The sequence below is a fragment of the Colias eurytheme genome, chromosome 26, assembly GCF_061535395.1.
Source record: "Colias eurytheme isolate Ceu_HAF_F1 chromosome 26, ilColEury1 Martin Lab GWU primary, whole genome shotgun sequence".
In the NCBI taxonomy this organism is placed as follows: domain Eukaryota; kingdom Metazoa; phylum Arthropoda; class Insecta; order Lepidoptera; family Pieridae; genus Colias; species Colias eurytheme.
In genome coordinates this window covers 6,491,683-6,514,496 of record NC_143005.1, presented here as the reverse complement: position 1 = coordinate 6,514,496, position 22,814 = coordinate 6,491,683, and the positions used below count along the sequence as shown (strand labels likewise).

At 31.3% G+C, this 22,814-nt stretch overlaps 1 protein-coding gene across 1 annotated transcript in view; it reads left to right on the top strand.

Annotated features, from left to right (window-relative positions):
- Positions 1-20,066, top strand: part of LOC149897238 (carbonic anhydrase-related protein 10-like) — a 48,000-nt gene extending 27,934 nt beyond the window's left edge. The window contains exons 2-11 of the mRNA XM_090116759.1: positions 5,622-5,714; positions 6,364-6,411; positions 10,083-10,219; positions 12,737-12,928; positions 14,061-14,156; positions 14,958-15,024; positions 15,841-15,995; positions 16,519-16,656; positions 18,052-18,097; positions 19,303-20,066. Coding sequence (XP_089972885.1) covers positions 5,666-5,714; positions 6,364-6,411; positions 10,083-10,219; positions 12,737-12,928; positions 14,061-14,156; positions 14,958-15,024; positions 15,841-15,995; positions 16,519-16,656; positions 18,052-18,097; positions 19,303-19,376 — 1,002 coding nt within the window. The 5' untranslated portion in view covers positions 5,622-5,665 and the 3' untranslated portion in view covers positions 19,377-20,066. The remainder of the gene's footprint in view (positions 1-5,621; positions 5,715-6,363; positions 6,412-10,082; positions 10,220-12,736; positions 12,929-14,060; positions 14,157-14,957; positions 15,025-15,840; positions 15,996-16,518; positions 16,657-18,051; positions 18,098-19,302) is intronic.
- Positions 20,067-22,814: the final 2,748 nt, after the last annotated feature.

The following is a 22,814-nucleotide window of genomic DNA, read 5'->3' as shown; positions in this document are numbered from 1 at the left end:
CACAGCTCTACGGCAGTTAAAGCGTGAACATTCATAACTTCCAATGCGAACAAATCGAATATAAAATACAATAATATGTACAGTTTAATACCATTAAGTCGGTCCCGGTCGGCGATAAACAACCGATGACAATGCACGGGCAAATCCACTCAACTAAATTAACTCATGTTACTTGCTGCAGTGCCGCTTGTTACACTGTAACGTAACGTGGCTCTATTAAAAAAAATATTCTTCGAAAAAAACGTAATTTTTTTATAATATTCAGAATGTTAAAAACATAAATTTCATATAATATTCAGAATGTGCTCGAACAGACTTTAGATTTCGTTTGAATAGGAAGTATATTTAAAAGCCAAAGGTTTTAAATTAATAGAACTTATGTAATTTTACAAGTGTTAAAAATGTCTTTTAGCTTTCAAGTACATGTACAAGATTGAAGTTAGTTGTTGAAGATAAAATACTATATAAAAGAAGTTACTGATTATTTTTAATGTTGTATAATATAACACTTTATGATTACGATTAGATGCACCAAAGTACAAAGTAAAAAAAATAAGAAAAACATTTTATTTAGTAAATCTCATCCATTACCTTCATAATATTATGTAGATCATTGTAGCATAGGGGGTATAGACTTAAACAGTACCTACAATTTAGTTATTTATCATTTATCATTTTTGAAAATCGGTGTGAATGCAGCCGGTAAATTTTATTTGTAATTCGTATAGGAAATCCGATACGCCACCGTATGAACCGACAAATGTATTGGATCGCTTGGAAAATGTCGATATTGTCTATTGTCCACATTATCGGAATTATTTTAAAAGTCCACTCGAATCAAAGCTTTATTCAATTGATTGTAATTTATAGCACTAGCTTTCCGCCCGCGGCTTCGTCCGCTTTGTCTAAAACATAATAAATTATATACTAAAACCTTCCTATTTAATCACTCTATCTATAAAAAAAAACCGCATCCAAATCCGTTGCGTAGTTTTAAAGATTTAAGCATACATAGGGACATAGGGACAGAGAAAGCGACTTTGTTTTATACTATGTAGTGATTTATAAATTTAACCGTTTTTCTGTTCACCACAATGCAAATGATATTTTAGAGTATAGGTACTGTATTAAAGTTAAAATTAAAATATAACGCTTCGTTTATTTAATATTGGTCCATGATAACATGATATTAAATATATACGTACGGTACGTTAAATCCATTTATTTAACAACTAGGTTTCCGCCCTCGGCTTCGCCCGCGCAGTCAAAGAAAAACCCGCATAGTTCCCGTTCCCGTTGGATTTCCGGGATTGCGTCATTTTCCCGGGATAAAAAGTAGCCTATGTCCTTTCTCGGGTATCAAAATATCTCCATACCAAATTTCATGAAAATTGGTTCAGTAGTTTAGGCGTGATTGAGTAACAGACAGACAGACAGAGTTACTTTCGCATTTATAATATTAGTATGGATTGGTCCATGATAATATGACATTAAATATATGTACGTAGTTACGTACGGTATGTTAAATCCATTTATTTAACAATTATTATTCTGAGAGAGGATGTTGGGAAGAAGTGGCACTTAAGTAACATACGAAGAATATTTTATTTAGGTTAGCTAATTGCACGTATTTCTGCTTCATTTAAAATATAGGTACCACAATATATTTCATACAATCCAACCACCATTTAACTCTTAAAAAAAATCTACAAACTACCCAACGAATATTTAAAAATCCATAGCCAGTGAATTCTGCGTAGAAATTCATAAAATTCTTGTCTCTAATACATTGTGTAATATATATTATAGTATATAAATGCTCTAATATCATTTTATTGGGGACAAAGTAACATCGTAAGAATGTCAGTGCTTCCGTGGGGTCCTGGCGCCGGCTCGGCTAGACGCAACGTCTCGGAGCGATACTAAAATGGCTGCCATCATCTGATGTCTGTATATTGGCACAGTATTACCATTATTTCCTAAATAATGGTAATACTGTGATATTGGGTTAAAATTATAAATAGTTTGATGAGTAAGCTTTCCACGGTTGGCTAAGACTGAATACGATTTTTCATTGTAGGCTAAGGGGTAAAATCAAAATTCATTAATTATATAGAAAAAAGAAAGAAAATAAAAGAATAAATCTAAATTTTTATCATGTTGACTGGCCAACTGTCATTATTTGCAAATAACAATTACAGAGTTGCATTCATACACCTTTGGTATCCTTTCCTAAATGACAGTAAGCCTAAAATTAGACCTAAAAATTATCCTAAGAATATCTGCTCTTCATCATCAAATATTATAGGCTATCTAGGCATTTTTATATCAAGCAAGAAACCTAAAGATATAGCAGTCTTTGATACTATACTCTTTGCATTATTTACACACTAATAAACACAGTCTCCCCTCAATTATCAATAAGAAAACAAACCCCAGCGGCGCCAGTCTGCCGGCAAGGGAGCCAAAAGTTATTGATAAACTGCTGTACCATTTTCCTTTTATAGCTAGTTTTTGTACCATTTTTATCACTGTGATTTATACTGTGCAATGTTGAAAGTTTTGAATTCAAATTTCAATTTGGAAGTACAATATAATATATCTTGTTATTATTTCCTTGCAACTAAAATCCTTTATTTTTTACGCACAGCCCTTTTTCGAAATCGGTTAAAAATGTTTGCTTACATACTGTATATTATATCGAAGTCTTATTTTTCTTATATGCATGAGTTTGTGAAAATGATGCAAGGCAAAAATAGTTGATCAGATCTCGGTAAAATTCAAAACAAAGATAGATAAGCATTGATTGACACACAGACAAAACCGTGGTCTAGCAACACAAGGAATGTTTATAAATTCTGTAACTTTTGCTACAATCTCTCAATATTTTTTTACAAATAATTTTCGAAAGATAAACAACAAAGCCCAGCTAGGTTCCCCAAACAACGATCCTCATAAAGCAAGATTCGTCTGAAAAAGAGGTTCCGTATCTCGATGGGGCCACCACAATCGCCTTAAGATAACCGTAATGATCCCTAATTACTGTTCCTTGTACTTGAGATAAGTTTCGGTTTGGTAATCGGATTTCCTTGTAGATTAAGTACAGACTCCAGGTTTGTAGTGTATTTTTATATTTGAGGTTATAAACACCAAATATTTATGTGTATAAGTACGCAGTCAAACTCAAACTGAAATATACTTAATTGAGCTGCTTTTACAAACTCCTCTATGTCGTCATTTTAAACAGCGAAGAATTTATTTAAATATTATGTACTCTAAAATAACAGTAGTTTTAAACGTACACTGAAATATTCATATTTTACTTCCTTCCTATTTTTCGAAATCGGTTAAAAATGTTTGCTTACATACTGTATAGCTGTATATTATATCGAAGTCTTATTTTTTTAGAACTAAGTTTCTAAATCTATCTCTCATTACGAAATTGTAATTGTAAATTGAAAATGTAATCCATTAGATACAAATAGGAACAAAACAGATAACGCTACAAAGAAGAGACAATATGCACAAAATGTCTTACAGATACTAAGCCATCTTCCACAACATATTTTTTTTTTGTTTGTATGTATTGTTTCTAAATAAACGATTTTTATTTATTTATTTATTCCAAAAGAAAACATCAAAATAACTTCCCAATCATTTCATAAGCTTCTTATAACATTAAACAGAGAGTTTTAATAGATATCGTGTAACATAAACAAAGATCGCGTGTCTATCCGTGCTTGCTTCGCTAATATTTATCTACCTGAAAGCTTCCATTGCAACTTTACTAATTTAAAACAATTTTCCAATTTTTTCCTGTTGGGATGGACAATGGAGTTCTTATGAACGAAATATTTTAGATATTGTTGCACACATTTTTGTTGTAGTATGCTTTTAGTTAACACTAGCTTCCGCCCACGACTTTGTACGTGCATCCCCGTTTTTCCCCGTTCCCGCAATAATTTCGGGAAATCCTGTCTTAGCGGATGCCTACGTCCTAACATCTACCTGCATGCCAAATTTCAGCCCGATACTGGGCTGTGCGTTGATAGATCACTATAATATCAGCCACCTTTGAGTTTTATATATATATAAAATAAATAAATAAATAATTATAATAAATCCATACTCCATACTAATATTATAAATGCGAAAGTAACTCTGTCTGTCTGTCTGTTACTCAATCACGCCTAAACTACTGAACCAATTTGCATGAAATTTGGTATGGAGATATTTTGATACCCGAGAAAGGACATAGGCTACCTTTTATTGCGAAATATGTACCACGGGCGAAGCCGGGGCGGACCTCTAGTGTTAGATATATTTAGAAACGCCAAATATATTCAAATACATTACATTAATTAGGAAAATAATTTAGATGCAATGAAATAATTGGCATTTGTGGTATTTGTGTTTGAATCTGTTATTTCAATTGTTTCCAATTTTATTTATAATCTGTGACCGCATGCGTTGCCGCGTTTTTGCGGTTGTCAAAATTTGTTTTACAATAATAAGCAATTGTCATAATTAAGTACTTAGATAATTATAAAATATCGCGTAAGATTTTTAAATGCATCAATAAAATTTAACTGGGTAAATTTATCGAATTCAAAGTGTAAATTCAGTTTTTCTTAAATATACCTATTCTGACGATTTATTATTTAGGGCCGATTTTTCAATCATTGGATAAAACTTACCCGTCCAATAAAGTATTACACGATAATATTAAAATGTCACCTGTATACTATCAAATACGGGCAATAAGAATAAATATTTGAAATGGCAGTTTAATACGTTATTCGACGAATAAATTTTAACCACGAATTGAAAAATCAGCCCTTAATCACAATAATGTAGGTGAAGCTTTGTTTGAGGCAAGTTTGGAGGTTCTCCCATAATATTTCTTTAAGATCCTCCTAAGATCCTTTGTCCTTTATTAGTTGTTTTTATGTTATAACTGTTGTAAACGAGTATTAAATGCATTATTCTAGCATAAAATCGAACAAAAAGATGTACCTAGTTATTATAATACTAGCTGTACCTTACCATACTTCACGGTGGCGAACAATAGAAGCATGGATGAGAAATGAAAATAGATAAAAGCGGGTAAAAATTTAAGCTCGATGCGCGTTTTTTTTACTTTTTGAATCGTACATAGACCGACTTTACATTTTTATATCTATAGATGTTTCATGATTGTCATTAGTATCACCTATTAACGATACCAAAATATGTCAAAGTGAAGTGCATATAGCCTAGTATTTTGTTCAGAGGGGATATTCGTATGTTCATGGTATTTGATAGTCTGTAAAGAAAAGTGTTTCTTGTTCTGTAAAATTAAACTGCACTGAGTACCTGTAATATTGAGTGTGTATGTTGTGTGTGTGTTTTCTATGCGTCTGTGAGTGGTCATGTGGGTATGTATGTGTGTGTGTGAGGTTGCGTGAGTTGTATGTGTGTGCGTATTTTCATGGTTTGTGTGCGCGAGTGTGTGAGAGCGCGTTTGTCTGTGTGAGTATAGCATATTGTCCATAATAACTTAAACTTCAGAGGATATAAATATATAAATAAATTGATTTTTATATTTTATTATAATATAAATTGGTTTATATTTGTTGCAGATATACCCAATGCTTGAGGTGGGAGCGTGACCATCAATTCCACTATGAGCCAATGGTTGCTCATCTTAACCATTGTTTTCGCCAATGTCAGAGGTAAGTTTAATTTAAGTATTAATAATACTAATTGCCGAAACAACTGGATCGGTTTTGATCGGACCTTTATATTATATGTAATCGATAGTATGAGCAGTAATTTTGTTATCTATAGATACGGGTATAATCGTATCCTGATACCACTAGATATGTTTCAGGAAATTCTACATTTCAATCTATTATTAAACCAAACTATAGTCCATAGGTTAGATACCCTTAAAGTTATGGCCGATTTTGCTGTATCATTTACTTACTAGAATTTCATGGTCGTTGGAAATGCGTCAATGACCTTACAATGCCAGGTGGTCCGTTTAAATAATTTGTATTTATGAATATTAGATTGATATTAAAATGTGTGTAAGTAATAGTAAGTAATTAAAAATAGGTACCTTTATTTTACGGGGAGTAAGTGAATATCGCATTCTATTCTTAAAAAATTTTACAGTTTTAATAATTTTTTATTAATCTTTGTTTTGAAGGTTTCTTAAATACTTTGATAAAAATATTATTTGAACCTTATTTTAAAACACGAAACACCTCGTGTACCTCGTGCGCTAGTAAGCGCACATTATAAATAATACTAAATATTGAAAATCAAAATCATATACCTTTTTATCATAATTTTTGGTTATCATACATTTCTTTACAGATATATCAGGTAGCTGGGAAGAATGGTGGACTTACGATGGCATTTCAGGTAAGCAAATAATAATTGTAAAAATAACTCTTGACATTCATAAAGTTCGTATTTTTACTCACACTAGGAATAAATTTAGGAGTCCATCCCTTGACTTCATAAAATTTATGCTATGTTTTACCGATGATTACCAACAAATTGACAATAATTATTTTTGTTATGTATTTAATTATTCAATTGAAAATTCTGTTTAAATTTATTGAAATTCCAGGATATTATTAAAATGCCAAATTAAGGCCTTATCCATTTAGTAATTTTTACGTGGAAGAGTTATAAATAAACATTTTCATACATTTTAGGATAAATACAAAGTATCCTTTATAAATTCGAAGTATTTAACCATAATTTACAAACACAGCTATGTCCCTTCACATGAAACATTAACCAATCTTAAGGGGGCGTCCAAGTATTTCGTAACGCAATTTGGGGGGAGAGGGAGGTCTCGTTAAACGTTGCGTTACTAGGGTTCAGAAAAAACGTTACGGTGCGTTACAAGAGTGGGTGGAGGGTCAAAAATCTTCAAAAATTGCGTTACTTCAAAACTTGAACGCTCCTAATCCAATTCACTAAAAACAATTATTGATTTAAATTATTGATAACATTATATAAAAGTAAATATAAAATTATGTGGGGTCACGGTTACTGTATGTAGGACGGTCGTAATGATCCTTGTAACTTTCATAGCAGATAGTATCTTAATGATACTGTATTGGATGGACACGGCACGTTATTTAGATAGAAATTATAGGAACGAGATTTTTTTATGATCTTTTATAAGGAATAAAAAAATACAATACACTAAGTAGGAATTAAATGTGTTTATGTTAGTTTATTTGGTTGATAAAATAATGCTAAATGCATGTCAATCGTTAAAATAAGTACTTAGGAGCTTTATTTATTGAAAGAAACCTCTACTAAGTATCTACTTTTATTTTGCCACAATATAAAAAAATGTAATTAACTAATTTATCTTTTAATTTGTTCGTGTCCAAGCAGTGGGATCGTATATGGACTGATGATGATCATACTATAAATTGTAATAAACTATTTATTATAGAAATGATTCCCTTTGTTTTCTTACGAGAATTATTCGAAACATAAATTGTATAGGTATCAACTATCAACTAAGTCCAAGTCAAACATTTCAATGTTAATTAGAATTGAAAATGTATGACCCAATGTCGACCAAGTCATAAGTTAATACTTCCAAATGACATCAAGTCAAACCTTAAAAAGTCAGTTAAATGTATTTAATAAAAATCCTTACACTGTTGGCTAATGACTGCTCCGGGTAATGACATCCGATAGTGGTATACCCTAATGTTACATTAGCCACGGCCCACTGCACTATGATAGGCGAATTTTGCGGAACCCTAAATTCCCATTCAATGCTCTATCGGGGAACTGTAGCTTTCAATAGCTTTTATTTGAATAACGTTGCTTCTAAAAGATTATTCAACTATTTTGCATGCTTGATTAATTAAGTGAATCTTGTGTACGGTTTTCATATTTAATCGTATACATATTCGTCTTTAAACTGTATTTAACCTATCTCCATACCATATCATTCACTCATTAATTGAAGACATTTTCAGGTATCTACCTAAAAACTTTTAACTAGAGGAGCTTTTTTCCGCCCGCGGCTTCGCACGCGTTTTCAAAGAAAAACCCGCATAGTTCCCGTTTCTGTGGGATTTCCGGGATAAAAAGCCTATGTCTTATTCTAGGTCTTCAGCTACCTACATACCTAATTTCATTGTCATCGTTTCAGTAGTTTTTACGTGAAAGAACAACAAACATACATCCTCACAAACTTTCGCATTTATAGTATTAGTTGGATTATTAAATATTGCACATCCCACAAATTATTTCAGGGAAAGGCGCTTTGGAATGTCAAAAGTCAAAAGCTCAATATTTCTTTTTTCTTTACTTTCATATTTTTTAATATTTATAAATCCAGCCGATCAATCAAATATATTGATAATCGATGTTTGAATAAATAATGAACACATATTCTATGAAGCGTATAATTTTTGTCATAAATAAAATATAGGTTTGAGCTTTGATATGAAACCAATACTAATCAATACTGAAGTATGTTTTTGTAATTATTGTGATCATTTATGGTCGTTAATGACGTAGTTTTCGACATCACACACAGGATATGAGAGGATTGAATTTCAACAAAAATAATAGGGATAGAAATGCCTCGGTTATTTTTAACCATGTACAATAGTAATTAATCACTACATAGTATAAAACAAAGTCGCTTTCTCTGTCCCTATGTCCCTATGTATGCTTAAATCTTTAAAACTACGCAACGGATTTTGATGCGGTTTTTTTAATATATAGAGTGATTCAAGAGGAAGGTTTTATATAATTTATTATGTTTTAGACAAAGCGAGCGAAGCCGCGGGCGGAAAGCTAGTTGGTTCATATTATTATTAGTATAAACAATATACACATTACACAGGTAATATAACCTACAGGCTACACGAAAAACTTAACTATGAAATTTTTATACAGTTAGCTAAAAAATACTTTGTCGTGATCTTGATCTTGAATATTATGTATTGTGATCTTAATAAAAAATACCAATTCAACAAAGCTCATATTAGGCTATAATATAGTACAAAAATACATAAATGAAGGTATAAATAACTATAAATGACGACGCGGTTGGCGCAGTGGTAATGTAACTGCCTACTGAGCCGACGGTCCCGGGTTCGATCCCCGGTCAGGGCAAATATTTGTGTGATGAACTCAATTATTTGTTCTTGGGTCTGGGTGTTATTATCTATATATGTATTTATTAAATATTATATTTATCGTCGCCTAGTACCCACAACACAAGCCTTAATTGAGCTTACTGTGGGACTGGGTCGATTTGTGTATTAATGTCCTATAATATTTATTTATTTATTTATTTATTTATTTATTTATAAATCTCAACTCAATATCTAATATCTAATACACGTATTAAACCAAAACTGTTTGAATCACAAAAAACGGCTCAATGCATTTGCATCAAATTTCGTAATTAGGCCCGTAATCGGAATTAGCGCATACCTTTTAACATCGTTCCAATCAAATATTTTAAAATCAAAATTATTTGATATCAATTTTAATGTGTTTATAACTTTCGTCGTTGTTATCGTCTCATAAATATGACGTCTACATAAATAGAAAGGATTAGGTAAAATTAAAATTCATTAGTTTTAATCATCAATTATTACTCCAATTTCAATGTGTTTTTAAGTTTCGTCATCTTTACTTCGCCAAGACGGTTACTAAATAATATAAAAATATTTAAAATCAATTAATATAATGTGGAATCTAAGTTACGTCAATGTGCTTACATAATATACTCATTTAAGGGCCGATTTTTCAATGCTTGGATAAAACTTATCCGTCCAATAAAGTATTACACGATAATATTAAAATGTCACGTAAACTGTCAAATACGGGCAATTAGAATTCCTTTTTTAAAATGGTAGTTTTATACATTGTTCGACGAATACGTTTTATCCAAGCGTTGAAAAATCGGCCCTTAGTGGATATTCCATTTTATACGTAGGTAACTTTTAAGTGCTTTTTATATTACACAATTTATTTTCTTACTTGTATTAATAAATGTATATTCTTCCGTTCTAAAATAATATTTTTTACAGGACCCGGTTTCTGGGGTCTAATCAACCCCCAATGGAACATGTGCAATAAGGGCAGACGACAGAGCCCTATCAATATAGAGCCTGATAAACTACTCTTTGACCCGTGGTTACGTGATGTGCAGTTTGATAAACATAAAGTAAGTACTTTTATTTATATTTAAAATATTGTATTTTCTATGCAGCATGAAAGAAAAAAACCTGTTTTAATTTAAAAGTAACCTCTTCGTATATTGAAATATAACTTATAATTTATGTATCTAGGTGCGATAAGGACCAAGTTATATTTTTCTTCATGAATATTTTTCGGACTACCCTCGCTTTACAGGAAGTAGATTCAATTATTATCGAACATATTTTAATTGTTTATTGATAAGCACGTAATTGCGTAGTGATTGAGTCTAGTTGTATTGTTCGTTTTTTTGGTCGTGAATAAAGTGTTTTTATTAACATATAAAAACAAATTTCACTCTAAATACTTTTTCCCATATTCTATACAATTTTCCATACTTCACATCTCACGTCAGTTCTTGCTCTTGCAAAATTTGCTCATCTAATAAATTACTGTCGTATGCAACAAACAATTATTCATTATGTATCCAAAAACCTCAAAGGCGTATAAAACCCGATAATCGCAAAACGTTTGAATTAACATAGCAATGGGCGGTAATCCGCCCAACCGAAAAGCTTAACAAGTCAACTTTTAATGTATCACAGTACATTGCTGGATGGTCTAACTATTCCTAACTATTCCACTATAAAGTTCCTACAAACTCCGCAATGGAACATTCGAATGCAAATCGTTGTATCCACGTTGTATCGCATTAGTTTCGTGGTATCGGGCTTGTCGGTTTATGCAATGCTTTTTACATGGCTTGCTTCAAATACTTATCTCACAATATAGTGCATGTTTATGAAAATAACGAATGCTCAAGCCAACATTTTATAGTTATTGTTTTAACGTTGTACTTGTACGGGAACTTTCTAAGTGAAATAATTTTCTTGAATAATTAAAGTTTAGAAAGAGAGTTAGTTATTATTTCGGAAATGTAATATAATTTCCTTTTTTATGACTGCTTCTATTGCATATTAATGGTTTATTTAGTAGTTTACAGATTATTATTTTGTGCATTAAGATATGTGGCTAACTTTGTATTGTTTGCTAATTGGGAGCTAAAGAGGCCGATTCTAGTTGTACTAAAATTATCATCTTTATGTATATTATCAATTTATTAATATGGGATTTGTTAATGGGAATTATATTGTAATAAGTAAATGAATTGAAATAAGACGTTGAAATACACGTAAATGATGGTTTATTTTTTATAAAATTATCGTAGTTAGATTTAACAAATTTAGCTCTATACTGAAACCTTAACCGAACCTTCATTTGTTACTGTATGTAGCGATAACTACTATTAAGTATTCTGAGACTGTATTAAAAATTATGGCCCTTTCCTATATTCATGAACTACGTAAATAATACGATACCTACCATTATGCTTTATAGATGTTATCCAAATATACCTCCAAGAAAGCTTTGCATTGTGAAAAACTAATATTAGTCCAAGGTTGAAGTGTTAAGGATGCCTATACTTTATATTTGTTTAGTCCTATGGTTAGACTGTTAGCATGATTTAAAAAATATATACTTTAGTCCAAGGTTGTGTGAAGGATACCTGTACTTTAGACCTAAGTCCAAAGTCCAGGTTTAGAACTAAAAACGCGTCATGATAGCTCGCGCGATAGGCTATCGCCCCCCGCATATATTTGCATAGAATTTCCACTGTAATTCAGACTATATTATGAATAATTCCATGAGCTTACGTGTTCATTACATGGTTGTTTATTTGTTAGTTTTCTTTTCTAAAGTATTGGAGGCGTTGAATGAAAATTAGAGGTTACTCATATACCTATTCGTTACCAGATAAGATAACCCGATGCTCAAAATTCACAACTATACTACGAAAAAGTAGTATAGTTATAATATTAAAGTATAGATACTATTGGGTGTCATTCAATATCTATGTGATACATGATACACGAACCAAAAATATCCCGGAAAACTAATCAGCAAAACAAAACAACGGCCATGTTATACATAATGAATCACAACTAATGAGTGGTTTAGATTCTTGTATCAATCAATTGGTCGCACCTTGATTAAAGCTCCCTTTGACTTAAGATGACTTATTACTTGCTAACACGCGATTTCTGACAATGAATTGTGCTTTCCGCATAGATAAGGTAGACATTTTTGTTTCTGAACGCAAATGCTAATGTTGGTTGCGGCGGTTTGCAGATTGTTTTACAAGTTGTGTATGTGTTTTTTTTCGTTCATGTGCTATTAAAAATCTAAACGTTTTATTGATACCTACGATAAATTATTTTATACCTTATGAATATGAATCCTTTCATATAATTTTTTGTTTGTTTTAACGAGCTTATATCAGGAACTAATGCTTCACATTTAAAAATGAATTTTGTAATTATCGCGAGAGGATATATTATCGTCACGACGAAGTATGAGCAAAATTGGATAAAAAAATACACCTTTATAACAAATAATAAAATTGCGAGCTTCAATTAAAGATTTTGATTTATTATGAATTTTTAAATATACTATAATATCAAATTAATTATAATTATTTTACCAGGTAAGCGGGGTGCTCCAAAACACGGGGCAGTCCCTAGTTTTCCGGGTCGAAAAGGACTCCAAACACCAAGTGAACATCAGTGGAGGCCCCCTCTCCTACAGATACCAGTTCGAAGAGATATATTTCCACTATGGACTGGAGGATAACAGAGGGTCTGAACATCAAATCGATCATCACACTTTTCCTGGAGAGGTAAGAATAGCTTCAAAGGCAACTATGCAATTTATATTATATTACATTCATGTAGACTTTTTGTGCTATAGTTCACGGCGTAGCTCTTTCATATTTGCATTTACAAGCACATTCAAAATGTTTTAACTACATAGTTAATATTACATACGATTTATTTAATTAAAGCTCAAATAAAGTTTCTTGTCTATTATAATATATGATCCATTATTTTAACGATACTACCTATTTTAAAAAAGAGTAGTATGCTGTATGCTAAATTCACAAAATTGAAGAAATTAAAATATACCATATTAATAATTATCTATACTTGATATTATAAAGCTGAATAGTTTGTTTGTTTGTTTGAACGCGTTAATCTCGGGAACTACTGGTCCGATTTGAAAAAATTTTTCATTGTTAGATAGCCCATTTATCGAGGAAGGCTATAATATCATCACGCTAAGACCAACAGGAACGGAGCAATGCGGGTGAAACCGCGGGGAACAGCTAGTAATTAATACTATTCAAAAATAATAAATTCCTTTACGCATACTCTTTCAAGACTAAAAACCAAGTAACATCCAATTAGATAAGGCAAGTTAAAATCATCTCGGTCACAAATTAACACCTCAAAGTTATCATTATCAGCTGGTTATTACCCCCGGGGGTGCAAACTTCCCTTTCACGGTGCCTTTATAAACTTTCAACAAACGCTTAGAGATAATTTAAGATACAATGCCTGTATACAATTCATTGTATGAACGTTATTACGATGTTTGAAGTTGTTATTGAGTTTTTTTTAATTATGTAACAAATAGGACTAAACTTCTTGAAGTCAGTTTTGATAAAAACAATCAGTAAGGAAAAAATGTTTGAGAAAATCACGTTATTGTTGGTTTTTCATTTTCATTAAGGTATCCTTTCAGATTAACGTTTTTGTATTAAAAATAAATTGAGTAATATTATATTATTATGTAATTTTAACGCATCTTACTATATTCTGCTCTTAAAAATAGTTACTCATTTAGCCTAATAAAATTTCCCAGTGTACAAGTCTTTCATTTTCCAAGCACGTAGAGGAAATAGAAAAACCGTATCCATTTATTTTCGTAATCTTGACTTCATCAGGCTTGTTTCGTTGTTTTATTCACAGATCCAATTATACGGCTTTAACAAAGAACTGTATCACAATATGTCGGAAGCTCAGCATAAATCGCAAGGCGTCGTGGGAATCTCTTTAATGGTTCAGGTAAAGTAAAAATGCTAATTGAAATGAGTAATTTTAGGTTTTATAGAAATTGTTTATGATTTCCAAATATGCATGATTTATATTATACACATTTTAAGTAAGATCAGTAAGTATACTTAAAAAGTACTTGTGTTTAAGTTGACAGTGGATGTAATAATAATTTGTGACTTCACACTACAGTTTTATTCAGGGTAAAAAGACAAGGAAAGCTTTTTATACAAGTTCATATCAACTGCTAATCTCAAACAGAAATATTAACTATGCAAGACGGTTTACGTGAATGTTTTACTTATCCACTACACATTAAATAAATTCTCTTATTCAAGAGCCATTAAAGAAGAGCAGATGAAGAAATAATTTTATATTCCTTGTGATTTTATTTATTAACTAATAGTAATAAATAAATAAATAAAATAAATAAATATTTGGGGACAATTTTCACACACGGCATTTCCATTCGCTTGTGTTATGTAAACCAGATGGCTGATAAAAATACATATGTAATTTTAAATAAATACATAGATAATTAACACCCAGATACAGAGCAAACATCTATGTTCATCACACAAATATTTGCCCCGGGTGGGAATCGATCCCACGACCAGTAGCTCGGAAGGCAGGGTCACTACCAACCAAGCCAACCGGTCAGTCGAAATAAAATAAGTTATGTAAATACGATATAATACGTTATGTAAACACGATCTCAGAATAACCAAGCCATCGTTTGCATTTAACTAGATATATATCTTTCACTAAAATAACCGGCGTTTAATTAATTATCGTTAAATTGTTACTTTACAGATTGGAGAACCGACCAACAAGGAGCTGAGACTCATAACAAGTGCTTTCAACAAAGTTATGTTTCGAGGTACGGTTTGCTTGTTGCTAAAAGATATTAGTAAAGATTATTGTTGTTTAAATTTTCTTTCACATTACGAAGTTTATTTCACTAGGGCCGATTTTTCAATGCTTGGATAAAACTTATCCTTCCAATAAAGTATTTCACGATAGTATTAAAATGTCACGTAAACTGTCAAATACGGGCAATTAGAATACGTTTTTAAAGTGGTAGTTTTATACATTATTCGACGAATAGGTAGGTAAGTTTTATCCAAGCATTGAAAAATCGGCCCTAACTTAATCATCATTATCAAACAACTAATTATTAAAATGTAAATGGAAATGGAATTTAAAAAAGCTTTACGAACCAATACAACTACCTTAAATACTGAATGTTTTTAAGGTAGTCGTAGTCTCTGTCTAGTAGAACTCTGCCTGGCTCTATCATTTACTCATATAAAATGTGAATTAGATAATTTATTTGTAGGTATATTAAAACAAGATATTTTGAGGAACGAAAATTAATTGGTGAAAAAATTATTAAGGTTAAAAAAAAGTCTTTAGACTACCTGTAAAATTTTTGAATAAAAAAGTTTCACTTGAGTGGAAGAAGAAACAAAAAAGTCGTGCCAATCTTTATCTACACAGATGTAAGATTCCCTATACGTAAATATTTAACACTTTATTGTGCAATAAACCAGGTACATAAAATAGCAATTTACAATAAACAAAAGCACAAAGGGCGGCCTTATCACTACGCAGTGATTTCTGCCAGGCAAATATTATAACCTAATATAATATGTAAAATATTGTTAAATTTTTTAAATATAAATATTATCTCTAGGCAGTTCATACCCAATCAAGCACCTCCCCCTAAGCTCTCTGCTGCCCAGCACGCAGCAATACCTCACGTATGAAGGCTCCACCACACACCCTGGCTGTTGGGAAACCGCCGTGTGGATTATATTCAATAAACCTATTTATATTTCTAAACAAGAGGTAAGTTTAAAAATCCCTAAAAAATTCCCATCATTTTTTAAAAGGTATATAAAAAGCACACTTAAAAAGTTTATAACTGTGAAAACTGTGCTTATATTTTAATAGGTTTAGTTTAAGGGGTTTTGTAACTGAATAAGTGTTGTATGTCGTAAAAATTTTGATTCAACAAGTTGTATAGGTAGGTAAGTGGATAATTTAGGAATGATTGATACTTACAAACTTAAGAAGTGTGGTGCCGTAGCCGCGTAGCACTACAGAATTTAAACAAGAAATTAAAATAAGTTAACGATAGATATCAAAGATCTTGGTAAAGTTTATGGTTATTAATAAAATAGTGTTATCTCTTATTCATTAATCATTTTATAATCTTATTAAAACTACCCTCATCTGGTAAACTAAACTTACCATGCAGCAAAGTTATTTATCTGTTATTAATGGTACAATGAAATGTCATAAATAAATAAATAAAGTCTTATTTTGTGTTAACACACACATAATTATCTTTTTCTCAACAAAAACACAGATGTACGCAATCCGTCGTCTCATGCAAGGATCCCAGTTGACCCCAAAAGCCCCGCTCGGGAACAATGCGCGGCCGGTACAACCGCTGCACCATCGCACTGTTAGAACTAACATCAACTTCAATAAGCAGGGGATGCCGGTATGTATGGAAAGAAAAAATAGGTAAATGGTAGAAAAACCCGAAATTTAAATTACAAAAAATGTTGTGTGGTTTTATGAAACCACGGTAAAAGTGAAACTTAGGCACAAAATTATCGTATTTGTACGGACGGTTCGACCGTCACGCGACATGCGCTACACAGACCAAAAAGTTTGAGACGATGTAATAAAAGTTTCACTTTAAAAATTGGAAGAAGCTAGAATTTCATAAAGTTTGTAGCTTCTTCTCTATGTTATATATAGCTCTGATATTATATATCATACTACGATATAAAATCACTTACGATGTTAACTTGAAACGGCTTGAGAGTATAAAACGTTACCTTTCTTATGTTGAACGGCTTTTTAAAAATTCACATTTCGATGCTATCTTTAATATAAATAGAGGAAAGATAAATAGATGGATACATTTTCAAAAGCAACAATGTTATTATAAAACTAGCTTCCGCCCACGACTTTGTACGTGCATCCCCGTTTTTTCCCGTTCCCGCAAGAATTTCGGGAAATCCTTTCTTAGCGGATGCCTACGTCCTAACCTGCATGCCAAATTTCAGCCCGATACGTCCAGTGGTTTGGGCTGTGCGTTGATAGATCACTATATCAGTCACCTTTGAGTTTTATATATTATATAGATTGAATATGAATGCACTTCTATTCCATTTAAAACCGCCATATGAAAGCCCCCTCATAAACACCCAACCACTATAATTATAAAAATATATTTAACTCAAGAAGTCTACAGAGAAATTCTCCCCATACCACATTGACCTCCACTAAGTAATTGCCGGTAATAAACGTAATACAATTGATAAATAACAGACATAGCTGAACAATAAATTCTCAAGATCCCGTGACAAGCCACGGCGGAAAATATAATTACAGTCGGGATCAAATCTTAATTAATTAACTACGGACTGAGACACGTCACTTAAAGCGGCCCTAAATGGACATGATATTGTGAAAGGGAATTTTGAAGGCGCCATTTTGGATTTAGTGTTACGGTGCGAATGTATGAAATGATTTTGCATATATGAAAATGGAAAAAACAAACATCAAATTTAGTAGTACTTAATAAATTTAAAATCTTGGAGCTTTATAATAATAGTAAATTCATAAAGATGTGATTTAAATTGCAAGCTTTCCATTTTTTGTTTCGAACAATATAATATTTGTTTTCACCTAACGTTGCATAGTAAAAACTGCAAATTTTTTTATGTAAAGGCAAAAAATGTTTAAGTAATAATACGAGTAAAAAGAAAATTACAATTTCAACCGACTTCGGTAGCTCATACCAATTCAAACTCCTTTAGTCATCAAACGTTCTTATGTAAAGACAAATTACTACAAAATCTAAATACATATACTCTCCCTGCAGGCATCAAGCAACTGTCCAGATATGTACCGCAACATGCATTATACAGGTAAGACTGTTAAATACTAAATAACATTTAAATAACTATTTATACTAACACTGGGAATGTTTGACACTCGCATGATGGTCTTGATCAATTTTAAGCTTTAAATTTTCATATTGTAAAGATCTATTTATCTTAATGTGAATGTTGTTACAATTAACTTGGTTGGTTATTATATTTCAATATATTGTGAATGGCATGTTTTACACTCAACTTATTACTATATATTCTTGATGCATCTGTATAATTTTATTAAATAAAACCACACGCACTTAACAATAAGAAATTTATTTTGTAAATAAAAGAACTTAATTTAGACATAAATAAATTTCAAGAAATTTCTATCTGATTGTCGGTCGCATGTATTCAAGGAAGGAAATTCCTTCACATATTAAACCACCTAGATATTGGTTGAAAAGTAGTGTATTCAATTGTCCAAGATTCGAATGCTTTAAAAAGAATGGTTAGAAGTTTGGATTGCGCATTGATATAGGCATCAGAGTCATTCAGAACATACATGAAATTACATACTTACAGTAATTGAAGTGTGGTTTTATTTAACACAAACACCTAATTAATTACCCTATACCATTGTCTATACTCCTTACAGCACGATATTCCCGCAAGGCACGAACGAAAAAAAGCGTTGCATGCAAACGAAAGATGTTTTCAAAGAAAACATGTCACAAAAAATAGGTATATTAGCACGTGGCTAATTTGTATGATTAAAATAATGTTTTGCTTTTGCAAGTTCTTTTCGTTGGCTTTTGTTACCTTTGCTCGTGAGATTTGAAAGAATTTTAATTAACGTGTGCCTATGTGTTGTGTAGAACAATGCATGTCGAATTAATTTTAGAGCAGTCAGTGCTAGCTGAATATTTTATTACAGTACTGTTTTTTAGAATAAGTTTTCAGGGAGAAATATTTAAAAGGTATAGTTGTAAATTTAGATAATTATGTAGAGCATTAAAATATAGAGAAAGAAGAATTATTTCATATTTTTTTTAATTTATAGTAGGTACCTATGTATAATAGGTTTTGGATACTACGATGAAACTCGTCAACATTTTGTTTCAATTGTTTTTTATAACCGTTTTAAAGGCTTGATTTTGTCTTAAGTATTTTAAAATAAAGTATTTATAATTTATACCGTTTTTATTTATTCTAGAAAATAGCAACTTTTTAAAATAATAAAAAATGTATTCCCACAGCTACTCAATGGCCTCGAGAACACAGCATGCGTTACCGAAGCACAGAAGATTTAGCCATGTTATCTCCAAATTAAAACTAACTAACTATAATTATATTATTATTATTATAAGTAGGTACTTATTTCATATTTTTATGAACCTGTTAAATCCATAGTGACTCAAACAATAAATTTGTTTTTATTTCGCATTTCTTTGACTTGAAAAATACGTAGAAAGACAATTATTCTGTATAGAACATTATATTATTATTTGTTTCATGAAGTCAATTGAGTAGACAATATGCAGCAATACATTAAATGTATAGCTTTGTTTGGAACTTTCTAGATATTAGCCATGTGTTATTTAGATGTAAATAGTTACTGTACATAATATACATACGTACATCTTAATTCGTCCACAAATAAAATGGAGAAGCTTTAATAAGCATTATTAAATTCATTTTCAATTAATAGTTTGTTTTAAACGCATCTCTTTCTAACACGTAATTATGTAAAAAAAATGTATACAAAGGCTTATGAATAGAACGTATAAATATAAATATAATAAGTTATTTATAAAGCAAGTTTAATAATTATTGTAAAAACTTATATTTATCCAAATATTGGTTTATAACTGAACAAACGATGTACAGTTAGCAGCAAAATACTTAAATTAATATTGAAGCTTTTTCTTGCAATGCATTTTGGTGCTGACTGTACTTTTTAGTATTGTGGTAGACTATAGATGCTGTGTTGTCTCTATGTAAAATAAATATTTACGACGAATATGGTATTTTCATTTCAAAACCCTTTCATTTTTGAACTATATTTCTACGAAGTACCTATGTGTTTTTCAATTATTTTAGTAGGTAGAAAGAGAACTCTACTATTAGACTACAGGCCCATGTCGAAAAAATTATGGGTCATTTGAACCACCAGGTGACCTATCTAGAACGATATAAGAGCATAAAATAATAAGGTTCAGCACTATGCCGTCACTTGTAAGCTGTCCACCTGAGTGCAGATGAGAATTCGAAAGTATAGGTACGGCATATGTGTCATACTATTTCTGTACTGCTTTTAATCCATTATTCCGCAACGCCGTAGGTACAAAAATCATAGAGACAAGGGGAAAAAATCTCTACCTGTACTTTTGAATTCTCATCTGCACTGCATAGTGCTGAATCTTATCATTTTATGCTCTTATATCGTTCTAGATAGGTCACCTGGTGGTTCAAATGACCCATAATTTTTTCAACATGGGCCTGTAGTCTAATAGTAGAGTTCTCTTTCTACCTACTAAAATAATTGAAATACATACTTTCTGTAGTTATATAATGTAGTGAATTATAAATTGTTTCCATTGTAATAAAACATTGATTTTTATTTTTTATATCACTTGGTTAGTTATGTAACAGCTAATCCATGTTTTAAGTCATCTACCAATTCATTATTGCAATGAAAATTAAATCATACATTATACGGTTTCGCCCGTGTAGTCAAAAATCCGTTTCGTTCCCGCAAGCCGTATTTCCAGGATAAAACTAAACCCTTTATCAGGTCCCAATCTATCTATGTACCAAATTTCATTCAAATCGGTTCAGTGTTTGACGAGTGAAGAGTACAGAGTTACTTTAGCATTTATAATATAAATAAATAAATAATTGTAGTAAGGATTAATATACAACTTTCATCTTACTGACCAATCTCTTTGAGTTTCGTTCAAACAATCCTTTAGCAAATAAGAGAACCACAGACTGCATCAAGGACCCGCAAACGTAGCGATGTTACTCGTAAGTATATACAAGTATACTACAAGGGGTTCAAAGGATTTACAATATTTGAAATGATTAAGAAATGGAATATATTTTAGTGGTTACGAATTTCTTTCTCTGTCGAGCAAGACTACAAATATAAGTAGAACGAAAAAAAATCTAGAAATTGTGAGAAAGAACTTCTTATAACACCATTTTCTTTGCTCCTTCATAACAATAGGAGCTTTTTTGCATATTTTTCGTAATTATAATTCCGCTCTAAGACTAATAAATATTTAAAATTTAAGACAAAAACATTAGTCGATTTACATTTCAATATAGGACAGTATTAATTATAATCTCTAATCTATTTAGTTCAATACAATATTAAAACGCACAACGCTCGAACTTTCAAAGCTCAACAAACAAGTTAGCCGATAGCTGTATAATTACAAACATGCAGCGAACCCGGATATGTCCGGCCATGTTCCCGGGATCCGGGTACGATACACTTGGATTTATTACGGCCACTTCTAACTGGTTGTTCGTATTATTATTTGAGAACAGGGTAATTCCAAGAAAGATCTACTACATTGTCTAATTAAATTAAAGAATGATTCAAACAGTATTTTTATACGACTATCTATATGGGATGATAGATTTTTGAAAAATATATGCATGATTTTCAAAAAATGCCCTGTACAGATATGTTATTAAATATTAATATTACACAAATATTTTATTATGAAGACTACTAACTTTCTCGTACATAAAAGTATCTGAAGTCATTTATTGTCTACTAAATTAATACATATAATCACGTCGTTGTTTGCCCCAAATGTATTCTAATTGTCCATCACTGCTATTTTTCATTCAGTAAAATGTTTTATTTTATAAACTATACGAGTAATGCGCACATAAAAATAGACATATTTTCAAAGTAACATCACAGATACTACTGGGTCTATACTAGGTAATATTATAAAAGCTTGGTCCACAGTCTTCAAACTCGAGTCTTTGAAGGCTTATCGCCTCAAAATTCCTAAACATATTTAAAAACATGCTAACTCGCATGCAGTTTCAGACGCGGAAGTTCCATGCAGACAACATGGCCGCCGGCAAGCTTCCGGCTTTAAACCGTTGTGGACAGTTTAAAAAGGCCAACCTTATTTTTGCCGACAAACTATTTTGTAAAGTAAAAATAGTATCTTGTGCAATAAGGTTGAACTTCTTTTTATTATGTTCAGTAGTTTGTATTTTATTGGAAGAATACTGATGTATACGTAAATAGATGGTCGTAGAGGTAAACTATTATACATATCTCTAAATTTGTACCATGAGTTTGATTCAAATAATAAAATTGATGAGTTTGGATTCAAGGTGCATTGTTAAACAATGACGTAGCTGATCACGATTTGAAGTGGCAGAAAAAAAAACACATACGAAAAATTACACCGCTTTGGAATGAGTATTATGACCCAAGTACTCGAGTTAGTTCACAAACCACATAAATGATTTCACATAAATGAGTTTGCGATAAACTCAAAAACATCGTCACCAATTTCTGATATTGTGCTTAAGAGACAGTTTGTTGTAGGTATTTCCTATTTTTTCCTGAGGTCAAACATTTATTTAATCTCTTTATTTTGTAAGGTCAACAACTGATGTTTTATTATTACGAACAGAAACAATATAAACAGATTGTAACAAGTTTGAGCTATAAGTGGTGTGCGCTGCATTACGCTATCAATAGAGGTAACTCAGTTATTTACTGTAACGA